Source organism: Tripterygium wilfordii, chromosome 17 (assembly GCF_013401445.1).
Source record: "Tripterygium wilfordii isolate XIE 37 chromosome 17, ASM1340144v1, whole genome shotgun sequence".
Classification (NCBI taxonomy): Eukaryota; Viridiplantae; Streptophyta; class Magnoliopsida; order Celastrales; family Celastraceae; genus Tripterygium; species Tripterygium wilfordii.
This window is the reverse complement of record NC_052248.1, coordinates 5,335,587-5,347,639: the sequence shown is the minus strand read 5'-3', so window position 1 is coordinate 5,347,639 and position 12,053 is coordinate 5,335,587. Positions and strand designations below refer to the sequence as shown.

Below are 12,053 nucleotides of genomic sequence, written 5' to 3'. Positions count from 1 at the left end.
TTCTTGATCCAAAATGGAGTCTGATCCATAAATTCATGATATGAACTTAATCACTCATGGTCGTGCACGATGGATCTGAGATCCATCACATAAAATACAAATTTAATGCTAGATTATAAAAGCTTAGAGTTTCATAAATGGATTGAGAGATCATGAATTCCTTAACCCACTCCTCGATACCATGTGTAAGGCTTAATGAGATAATGAACATAAATAATCTACACATACACATCATAATTATAATCATAGATTGTGTAATTTTAACATCACTACAATCAAAACTCCAAGCATATTAATTTAACATATTAGCACCAATCTTATGCTTGCTTATCCTTTAACAAAAAGATTGCTGCTTAAAGTCTTTAGTGGTCATGTTGAATATATATGTATTATTGAGCCTAAATATTGTTATTATGTCATAAATCTTATGACGGTTCTATATTTGACACTCTGAGCTAATTAATGTTTATGATGTTTCTGAAGTTTATTGTTTCCTATTAATATACATGAAAGAATAAAACAATGATAACATGATTATGTATTTGTCTTTAACAAGACATTATTGTTGGACTGATAATGTTTTAAACGTCATGTTAGGTGGATGGCTAATGTTATAGTACATGGAATGGAATATGTTGATAAATGTCATACAACCACTGTGACTCTTATCGGTTTATTTACTTAATTATGACAAATGATGTGATCAATATAAAGAAGTATTTTGGTAATATTTTAAGTGCAATTATGAAGAACATGAATCATGATGTAATGTAATGTAATGTCACGTGCGCCAAGTGGACAGTGATAGACCCAGCCCTTTAACATTGGGGGCACTGTCCCCAATCAAAAAAAATTTTACATGAAGAATACTAGATGCTTACGATAAATTGACCCTAGGGCCCCCAATCAAAAAAAATTAGGCCCCTAGTCAACTAATTCTAACCCAACTCATTAACTAACACTCATAAGTTGTCAAGCCCAAGCCAACACTAATAAGTTGTCAAGCCCAACCCCTTCAAATCTCATCGATCTATAAATATCTCAATCCATCTCTCTCCCTCTCCTAATAGTTAATAGAGCCATAAGCTTCTAAAGTGATTTCGAGAAATCGATACAGCGATTTGAGTCTTTGATGACGACGATGTCACTATATTAGTCGATTCAACCCCTTTACTTAATTTATTGCTTCTTGATTGCCAGTCTTCAGTGTCCCTTTCCTTGATTCCTTATGGTCTTCTACACTACAGCCTACAGGTATGAATATTTCCATATTGGATTACTATATTTGACTATTCCCTCAAATGTTTTGTGCATTGATGGTTAATTTGTTGGTGTGCGCCGTATGGCTAATTTTTATGTGACAGAGTTAAAATCTTGATGCATTGATGGTCCCAGATTGCTCGGCAGCTTGAGAGGAGACAAAGAGCTGTAAGAGGTATTATTTTGTCATCAAACAACATATATTTTAGTTTATAAATTTTTATTGAGGTATAATTTTGTTTTTAAATGGAATTTTTGGTTAATTTAAATTGTGAATGAGATTTTTGTTGATGAAAGAATTTGTCATTTATTTTTACTAGATAAATATAAAGGATTGATTTTTCAAAAGAAAACTCACACAAGAAAGTGGAAGTGGAAGTTCAAGTGGCAATTCTTCTTCGATCTCAATTCTCAAAAGACATTGATTTGAATGACCTCCCTTCGGATTTTGTGGAAAGAAATTATTTTTTTTTGAATATCACCGAAACTTAATTGATGAAATCGAGAGAGTATATTTGATTAAGGGGCCTTGTCAACCTCGTGGCCATGATTTTCCAAAAAAAAGTAATTGCAAACAAGAAAAGTCAATTTAATATGAGTGGTTTGATCAATATGCAAATTATATAGGATATAGCATAAAAGAAGACAAAGCATATTGTCTCTGTTGATACTTGTTTAGAGATTAGGAAAACAAGGTGGAAGTGAGGCATTTGTAACAGAAGGATTTTTTTTCTTAGAATAAAACAAAGAGACTAGCTGCCCACGTTGATGTAGTCAATAGCACTTACCATATATTAGTGAAGAAATGTGAAGATATAATGAGACAAGAGCTATCCATTGCAACTACGCTCTATAAGCAATAAGAAATTTTGAGAAATGAGTATCAGATTCGTGTAAATACTTATATTGATGCTTGTAGATTTTTGCAGAGCCAAAGGTTGTCATTTCGTGGCCATGATAAGTATGAGGACTCTACTGATAGAGGAAATTTTTTTGAATTGATGAAGTATACTACTGAATAGAATGAGCTTGTTAGTAAGGTTGTGTTACGAAATGCTCCACGAAATCAATAAATAAATGGTTGCTCGATTCAAAAAATATTTTTCATTGTTTTGCACATCAAATAGTGCAAACTATCATTGAAGAATTTAGGGATGATTTTTTTACAATATTAGATGATGAATCTAACGACGTGTCTGGAAAAGAATAAATGGATGTAGTTTCATGGTTTGTTGATGAATATAGACTTGTTAAAGAGAGTTTCATTGGTGTTGTTCATGTGATGGAGACTTCAGCTTTGTCTTTAAGAGTGTGTTTGGATTGAGGGATTTGGGGGGAAGGGAAGAGAAGGGAGGGGAGGGGGAGAGAAGGGAAGGGAGACTATTTTTCCCTCTCCCATGTTTGGATAAAAAAAAAATGGAGGAAAGAAAATTTGGTTAATTTACTAATTTATCCTTATTTTTATGTTAAAATATTATGTACAAGGGTAAAATAGATATTTAACTTATAAATGACTTAATTAATAATCTCTTCACTCCAAATGACTCCATTTTGGAGAGAAAGAATTTTAACAAAAATTTAATGAAATCTTCCTCCTAAATCCCCTCAAATCTCTCCCCTTAATTTTTAATAAACTATCCAAACAAGGGAATTGGAAGGAAACTCTATTTCCCTTCCTTTCCCTTCCCTCCTCTCCAAATCCCTCAATCCAAACACACTCTAAAAAGTTGCCATGGATTCTTTATTTACTAGCGTCTACAAGGAAGTATCTTTCGTATCCTTTGGTGTATGGACTACTAAAGTTAGCATTGATTTTGCCTATAGAAACAACAAGTGTTGAAAGATGCTTTTCTGGAATAAATATTATCAAGACATATTTGCACAACCGACTAAGTGATCAATTTTTGAATGATTGTCTTGTAAGTTACATTGAATTAAAAGGAGTTGCTTCGAACTATTACTAATGATGTTGTAATATCGCGTTTTCAAAATATGAAACTCGTAGAGAATATTTGTGATAATTACAATGTATGTTCTTATTGTTTTGAACTATTATTACAGTGTTTTTCTGTATGTAGTCTATATTCGTAAATCAATTACATAAAGAACCCTAAAAATAATTTCCGAGAGCGCTGTCCCCGAACCCTCGCACCACTTTTATGCTCTCAGTGATTTCATTTCCTAAATCCGCCATTGGGAGAATGTAAGATATTCCAAGTAACAATTGTCTGGCACACATATCATTTGTTAGTTTAATAAATAAATAATGCGCCAACTTCTCATTGATCTAAGATAAATCACTCATTTATGTGTCAAATTTTACTTTCCCAATTTTATACCACGCTAGCAAAAAGAGAGAAGATAATAATGATCAAAGAGACCATGGCAACTATCCATGTTGGTATAGACTCCAAGAAGTTACTGCCTTCCTCCATGTTTTGACAAGGTTGAGGAGACCGGTTTGATAAATCTTAAAGATTTAGGAAACCAAATATGTGAAAGAATGGTTGTGTGGTTGGTAAAGAATAAGCATATAAAAATACATAGACCTGAGGAAAAGAACGTAGTTCCCAGGAAGTAAAAGAGAAAATAAAGGTGACCTCTTTGGATCACAATGGAGAATGACTTGAAGTGGAAGTCTCACATTCCTCTGTCTTCTTTTCACTCAAAAATTTTCAGAACATGTGAGGGAGGCCATAGGATCAACAATGCCATACTTTGACTCAAATATTATATCCCGCCCTAGGTGGATTTTCAACCAAGGCAAGCTTCATATTAGAGCAACCACAATGGTGGTTTTTTGCTGGGGCATGAGTAATGTGTGAAATATGTGTGTATCATATGGGACCCACCATAGGACAACAAAATGTCTCCATAGGACAACAAAAATGCATGGTTGTGAATGCTCTTAGGAGGACGGTTCGGGGTGGTTGGGAGGGAATGGGTTGGGAGGATTCTCATACAAATTTACATATTTTTATACTCCCCAACCCTTCCCTCGGTCCCTCCCAACCATCGCAAACCCTCCTCCCAAGTTTAGCGTACCTAAATTTGCAGAAACACCATGGTTTCAACATAAACATAAGATAGGATGCTAGTCTTGCTAGATGAAGATCCATATACATCACTTTGGTGGTAAAATATTTTGGGGAAACGGGAGGAGTGGGTGTGGTTTGAACTTTGAAACCCGAACCTCATGGTGAATTTGCCATATGCATCAACACAAATACACTCATGGAAGACAAAACATAGGGAGGATTATCCACCACGATCATCAAAGCCTTCATGGGCTTCGAATTACTTACACCAATCTCCAAATGAACACGGTTAGAATCAACTACATTGAAGAAATATTCAACCAAATGGAAAGCAATCTGTCTGTTTGACAATGGAAGTTTATTGCTTTTTACCTTTTTAACTGTTCCAGTCAAGTAGTTCAAAGAATACAAGATTGGTATCATAGGCATACTGTGTATATCACAAAATGGAAAGAAAAAGACATTTCCAGATACAAACTATCAACCCTGGCTCCAGCTTTACATCTTCATAAATTTCGTCAAATGCGGCTTCCTTTGGCCAATTGCCTTTGAAGTCATGTCTGAATTGCTTTAACCTTTGACATGATTCGAGTTCCAAAATCTATTAGTGCAGAAAAAAATCTCACAGTAGGTCACACTGACATAATGTAAAACCTTTGCATGTCAAGGTTTCCACGGAGCTGGAGGTGGTGGTGGAGTGGGAAACATAGGAGGAACAGCAGAGAAAATGGTGTTCTTGTCAATCCTGGTACTCTTTTCACCAGACAGAGCGACAAGAGCAGCCACCAACCCAGCATTGCCAGCAAGAGTTGGCTCTGTATAGTTATAGTTAGTACGTACATCGCGGAAACCATCATGCTTGTCTGGGCCAGCAACCATTGCTCCCACAATTGTATTTGGGTTGGGGTTTTTAGAGTCTCTCCATTTCCATCCTCCTTTGCAGTTATATTTGATCTTATTCTTAGGGATGGATGCGCCTCTATGGTGGACATGCTTTGGGTAATGATTACCGAAGCCCACAACATAGCTCATTTTGCGAGGATTTTTGCCAAGTATATAATCAATCTGTCAAAACTTAGAGAAAATTAGTCACCGGCCATTACATATCAACATAAATAAAAACAAATGCTGCACATCGTACCTGAGTCTTGGCAAATTCACGCAGCACATCAGTTGAATAGAAAGTTGGTCCACAGTACCACCCAGGTGTATCAGCAGCTTCAAGATAGTCACTGAATAAAGTGGCTAAGAAGGCTGCATTGACAACATACTGAAGAGGCTGTGGCCTTCCATGATTTAACTGTATCAAACCACCTGAGAGAATTCCCCAATAAAGTTAACCATGAAACCCTAAAAGTTGAGTGATCTATATTGAAGGACAAAAAATACAGTCATAAACATATACTCTACCTTTGGTTCTATTAAAGCTGGAGAAAATTGGTAGGTAGGAACACATGACTATGCTCGTCTGATTGTGAAATGTCCTCAACATTTCTTCATATGGATACCCAGGGCTCAAGAACAATCTCAAACGACTCAAAAGCAGCTGATGTCACAATAAAAATCTATATCAGACACGATCCGAGATAGTATCATCAGAAAGATTTTCAATTCCCAGCATGATATAATTCGTAAGCCTCATATGCGTATGATGAAGGCAAAAACCTACACAATAGTTTGATTACTGGTAGATACGTATACTGGCAGTATCTACGAAACACTATCTATCTATGGGAAGATGAATCTTTCAAATATCCAAAACATAGTTCAACAATATGTAGTGCTGAGTTCATGCATGAATAATTAGATGCCTCAAGATGCCAACACAAAATTCTGTTAAAAGACAAGCTCAAAATTAAAACATCAAAAGGATGGACCATGATTTAAGAAAAGTAACATCAGCTTAAATGTAAGAAATGTGAAGTAAACATATGCTAACATCCAAGTAAAGTTCACCATCTTACCCCGACCTTGTCCAAATAATAAGTCAAAAGATAGTTTAACAAATTAATAAAAAGCCATGTACCAAAACATGCCATTTAGAAACTAACCTGAGCACCAGCAAGCTTATTGTCCCAGCTAAGTATACCATAGTCAGGACCTCCCCAGAAAGCACCGGCATGCTTAGCAAGACCAGGAGCAGTAGCAAGCGAAAGGTAAGTATTGTTTCCAGTTGCATAATAAAGCCAAGCTCCACCCCATATAAACTCATCCCAATACATAGAGGAATTATAAAAGGTTGCAGCATCTGAACCACCTGCACTATATCTGCCCCGCTGTTCCCTCGAGAACTTAAACAGTGTTTTGGCACCATGAACAAGTTTTTGGGAGTAGACTTTGTTGTCTTTGAAAACAATGGATGCAGAAGCTAACGCAGCTGCCATTTCTGCAGCGAGATCCGAGCAACTGTGGCATTCAGTCACTGGTCGTGGGTAATCAATGTCCTCAGGACGCATCCAGCAGTAATGATCATTAGGAGTTGTGCTTCCACCGGAAGTATCCCCTACACCAACCTGTGGATCCAAATTATAATAGGTGGATGAGATAAGGTCAGATTACATATGGAGGGAATAATTAGTAACAGATCATATACCTGAGCAGCTATCCTGTCAATGCTATCAGCCGAGCTATTGAAGGACCTGAGAAAGTAATCAGTGCCCCACTTAATGATTTCCTTAACATGGTTGAGCTCACCGGCAGCTTCATATTTGGCGCTGTACTCAATAACACTCCAGCTCAACATGGTCATGGCAAATGATCCAGGGAAATTGAACTTGATGGTATCCCCAGCATCGAAGTATCCCCCAGACAGGTCTTTAAACATGGTCGATGGATCTGACTTGCCATCTCTAAGGCAAGAATTACCTCTCCATGACACATTGTTATGCTTCGGGAGTTTACCCGCTGCAGCATCACAATTGAAAACCACAAATCAACATCTTTAAAAAAATTGTTAAAAGGGAAATGGGTATCTTACATATTTGAGCATATAAATTAATAAAATGAGACATAAATCCACCCACCAATTTAAAGCCACTGTCTTTGTTAACAATTCCCAAATTACTGTTTTTGATCCAAAATCAATTCAATTGGGTTTGTGCACATTGATCTAAAATCTATGGATATCAAATCTAAGAAACAAGCAGCAGGAAAACGTAGCACCATTGGAAATTCACAGATCAAAACTCAAACTAGTGTTCCTTGACATGGATCTCTAAATTTGGCCAATTATCTATAGTGATCCAACATGCTGTGCAGTGCAGATGAATAGATCTTAAGATCCAATTGAATTGTGTTTGTGCACATTGTTCTAAAGATCCTTCTGAGATCAAAGAAGTAATGGAAGAAGAAGAAGAAGTACATACAGCGTTGGGCGTTGAAGAACATAAGTGCCTTTTGGAGTCCAAGAGTGTAGTTGTCAGGAGCAGCCTTAGAGTGGTGGTGGCGAGGAACAGTCTTGACAATAAGAGTAACAAATCCGGCAATGAAGGCAGAGAAGAGGAGAGTCCCGACAGTCCAGACAAAGATCTTGCGACTAACAATGATACAACCCAGATCCACATACTTCTTCTTCTTCTGCTCTCCAGGACCCAAAAGCCAACTCTGCTGTGTCTCATCCAGAGGCCTTGAAGAAAGTGCAGCCCTATCAAGATCCTGAAGGTTCCTGCTCCGGTCATCATCGGTGGCTGAATCCGCCGCGTTTATCTCCAACGCACCCCCCCAAGGATCCCTCCCATACATACTTGTTTTCAATCCTCTACACAAAAAATGCGCAAGATTGTGACTTTCTCTGTTTTCTGCTTCTGCAAAAGCCTTGGGGGGGTTTTGTCGGTGGAGGAGCTAAACAGAGAGTGTGTGGAAATGGTGGTGCTGATGGGTTGTGATTATATTATTAACTGGATCAACGAAGACTTTAGTAGCAGTCAATGATTCTCATATGGGTTGGCTCGGAGTTGGAGTATACAAATGGATTCTTTTATTTTCTTTTATATTTGTTAATTGCGAGAATTGTAGTAGGTTGATGACACTGACCAGTCCACTACCCGACAAAGACAGTCTGTCTAGTGCTTTCTTTATCATCTTCAACTGTTACAAACACGCCTTGCTGTGGTTGCATCTTTTCCTTCTCAAAGACATTTGTGTTATACAACTTACACGGTACTTTGGCATGTCCGTTTATGGGTTTCATTGGTTCAGACAATCGGATTTTTATAGAGTTTACAATTCATATAATTCATATTTATTGGCGAACTCTGTAATTTCTTAAAATTTATGATTCATATCTAATTGTGAATTAAAAAAAATTAAACAAATTTCAAAAAAATAAAAAATAAAAAAAATATGTTGTGATGTGATGTAATATGTGATGCGCCTCTCAAATTATTGGATACAAATTGCAGACTCTATAATTTGAAACACTTTCTTTGAGTCCGTTTGTTCCATTGGAATCGAGAAGGATTTGTGCATCAAAAATTTTTAGAAAAATCTAGAAAAACTATGAACATGTAGTAGTTAATATAAAGAATTCAATGAAAATATAGAGTGTTTTGATTCGACGGTCTAAAATTATCATGCCCGATCACACTGATTTTGTTTATATTTCAAACAAAAAATATATATAGTTGAATGGATTATGTAAAATAATACATATTTATGATTTTGTCAGAATTTTTTAAAAAAGCACCGATCATATAAGGCATGTGCAATAATGCAAAGGTCCCTCCTCAGTCGGTTGGAACCTTCCACGGTCGTGGCCTTCCAACTAACGGTTGGTAATCTTTTGCTTTTAACCCTGACAACCCAACAACTACACCTTAAATATAATCAAAAAAATAATTTTATTGTTCTGTTACAGATTTTTGTTAAGATTTCATTACTCATAGAGATTGTAATGCTTATTAGTTGAAGACATAAATGAAATTCTAAAGACAAAATTAGTTGGAAGTAATGGTAGAGTGCAATAACAACACCCGGTTGATCCTTTTGTATTACAAGAGTAAAATATTAAGTTTATATTTATGCAAAAACAGTTTTATTGTTTTTTTTTTGAAAGGTCTGTTTTTTTTTTCTCTTTAAATAAGAACACGACACCATATAAATTTATCTTTTGAACATTTAATGTGGATCTAAACTCGAACTTTCATAGCCACATAAAAGTTAAAAAAGTTTCTCACTTGATGAAAGAGTAAGTTGAGTTAAATCTCAAAGCATGACACAAAGGTATTGTTCATAGTAGAAATCGAACTTAGAACCTTCTGAGTACATACGATTTAGCCTCAGAGAAATTCACCGACTAGGCTATCATCATATATGCCTTATGGGGATATTTTGGGTCAAAAACCTAAATTTGATTGTCACATTAATATTAAAACGTAGGTCAATCCAATTACTTGAAACATGACGCATATTATTAACTCTTGTCTATTGAACAACATGATAGTAACAAAATAAACATTTGATTACACACTCAAAAATTTATGTGGTGTGAAAGTCGGAGGGTTGTTTCAATGTAAAAATAAAAATAAAAAACCTTGATTGAAGATAGTATTATCTTTTTAGCATTTCACATAAAAAAATATATAAAATGAACTTTAACGACAAGAATGTGGTGTGAAAGTCCGAGGGTTTAGACATATGTATGTTCAAAGTTCGATTCCAATGAAAAATAAATTTCTCAATTAATATTTCCAAAAAAAAGAAAGAATGGCTCCCACGGATCCCTAGGAAATGTCTAGATTGCCCATCAACCAATGACTTGCCGACAGTTTAAGGGAGGTATCCCTCCACCTCCACTAGTATTTTTTTGCTATAGCTTTTCGTTTCTTTTAATATATACTAGTTGTTAAGCCATGACATACCCAAGATGTTATTAAATATTTTTAGTTAAATATTGTAGAAATTAAGATGATATTTTTATTATTTAAATGTAAGGGTTAAGGTATTTTTTTTTAATTCTATTGATTTCTATATTGACCCAAATAAGACTATATTTCGACATAAGCATCTATATGTCTCTCTCTTCTTTTCTATATCAGAAATCATATAAATTTATGAAAAATTAAATATTAATCTCTCATTTGGAGAGTTTTGTACTAAGAATGACACTCTTAGAAGTGTTATTCCATAAATTCCATGTAGTTTGAACTAATATTCAAAAAATGATAAAAAGTTAAAATATATGGTTTTATTGTCTAAAATACTCTCATTTTCATCCTCAAACATGACACATGCCCCTGCACATGATTCATCTCTAACCTCCGTTTGTACAAAACATATATGATGAGAAACATGTTTTAGGGATTGGTAAGGCTTGAAACCATCCCTCTTTGTCTTTTACTTGTTTAACTTGGTATCAGAGCAATATGCCAATGCAGCCATTTCTCAATCCAATGGCGAATTCCAATTCATCCTCTAGACTAATGACATTGCAATTGCTTTTGGCACAACTATTACATATCATAATATTATGTAATTGGTATATGTCCAACTTAATGAAACCAATTATCTTGCATTGGCTCATTTTCTGCCACTACTACGTTCCTATAATCTTATGGGGATCATCAATGACTCGGATGTTTGCCCTCCCAAGTTTGTTGAACTATATACTCTTTGTTAGAAATTGTACATGAACTATAAGCTAAAGTTTGTTACACTCTATCAAATGTGCATTATTAGGTCAAATGACTTTAGGCTTACCCTAACCATATCAAATGAATTCAATTGACATAATACTTGGCATATACACTCATATATATATATGTATATATGTATGTATGTATGTGTGTATGTGTGTGTATATGTACACCAAGGCTCACATGCGCAAACAAGTATTTCTTTTGTTTTACGGGCTGCGTAGCTCAGCCATTGGATCACGGGAACGGCCTAGATATGAATGTATTCTTTGACCCACTTTAACCAAGCAACCCAGATCCAACATACTACCCATCTTCCACCCATATTTCTCGCGTAGTAGACGACGAAGCTCCTCCTTCTTCCCAAAGACGAAAGAACCTTCAGGCCCGACAACCAAGTACAAGCTTCTCCTTCTATCTTCGAATCGAGTACAAATACGTTCGCCAAATGGAGAAGCTTGTACTGGGTTGTCGGGCCTGGAGGTTCTTCCATCTTCGAGAAGAAGGAGGAGCTTCGTGTTACGCAATAAATATGGGTGGAAGATGGGTAGTATGTTGGATCCGGGTTGCTTGGTTAAAGTGGGTCAAAGAATAAATTTAGATCTAGGCCGTTCCCGTGATCTAATGGCTGATCTACGCAGCTCGTAAAACAAAATAAATATGTTTTTGTGCATGTGAGCCTTGATGTGTATATGTATATGTATATATATGTATGTATGCAGGGGCTGATCTAGGGGGACTACACTAGGTTGTAGTCCCCCCAAACTTTTTGTAAACAAAATTATACACTTATACAGCTGGTTATACACTCATGTATAGCTAGTTATTTCTTTCTTCTAGTCTTTTAAAACTAAAAAATGCTGAATCTTATGTCAACCCGTTAATGCACAAGCGCACTTAAAGGCCCGCACAAAAAATGAATAATTGTGGTTGATCTAAGCCCACTTAACTTCCTACACAAAAAAATCAGTTTCATCTCTTTCTTTTCTGAAGTGTGGGACCACAGTACAAGATAAAAACGAAAACACTAAACATCCCTAGAATTTGTGTCCATAAGTATCCATAGTCCAGGTGTGAAGCCATGTCCGATATCCAACTACATATTTTGGGGGAAAAAATCAGG

The 12,053-nt window shown here is 35.8% G+C and overlaps 1 protein-coding gene across 1 annotated transcript; it reads right to left on the bottom strand.

Annotated features, from left to right (window-relative positions):
• Window positions 1-4,623: 4,623 nt before the first annotated feature.
• On the bottom strand, window positions 4,624-8,173 carry LOC119982566 (endoglucanase 25-like). The gene is made up of 6 exons (XM_038826022.1): window positions 7,664-8,173; window positions 6,892-7,202; window positions 6,350-6,811; window positions 5,709-5,844; window positions 5,440-5,612; window positions 4,624-5,363 (listed from the first exon to the last, which is right to left on the bottom strand). The coding sequence occupies exons 1-6, from the start codon at window positions 8,037-8,039 to the stop codon at window positions 4,962-4,964; spliced, it is 1,860 nt and encodes a 619-aa protein (XP_038681950.1). The 5' UTR covers window positions 8,040-8,173; the 3' UTR covers window positions 4,624-4,961.
• Between the last annotated feature and the right edge of the window lie 3,880 nt (window positions 8,174-12,053).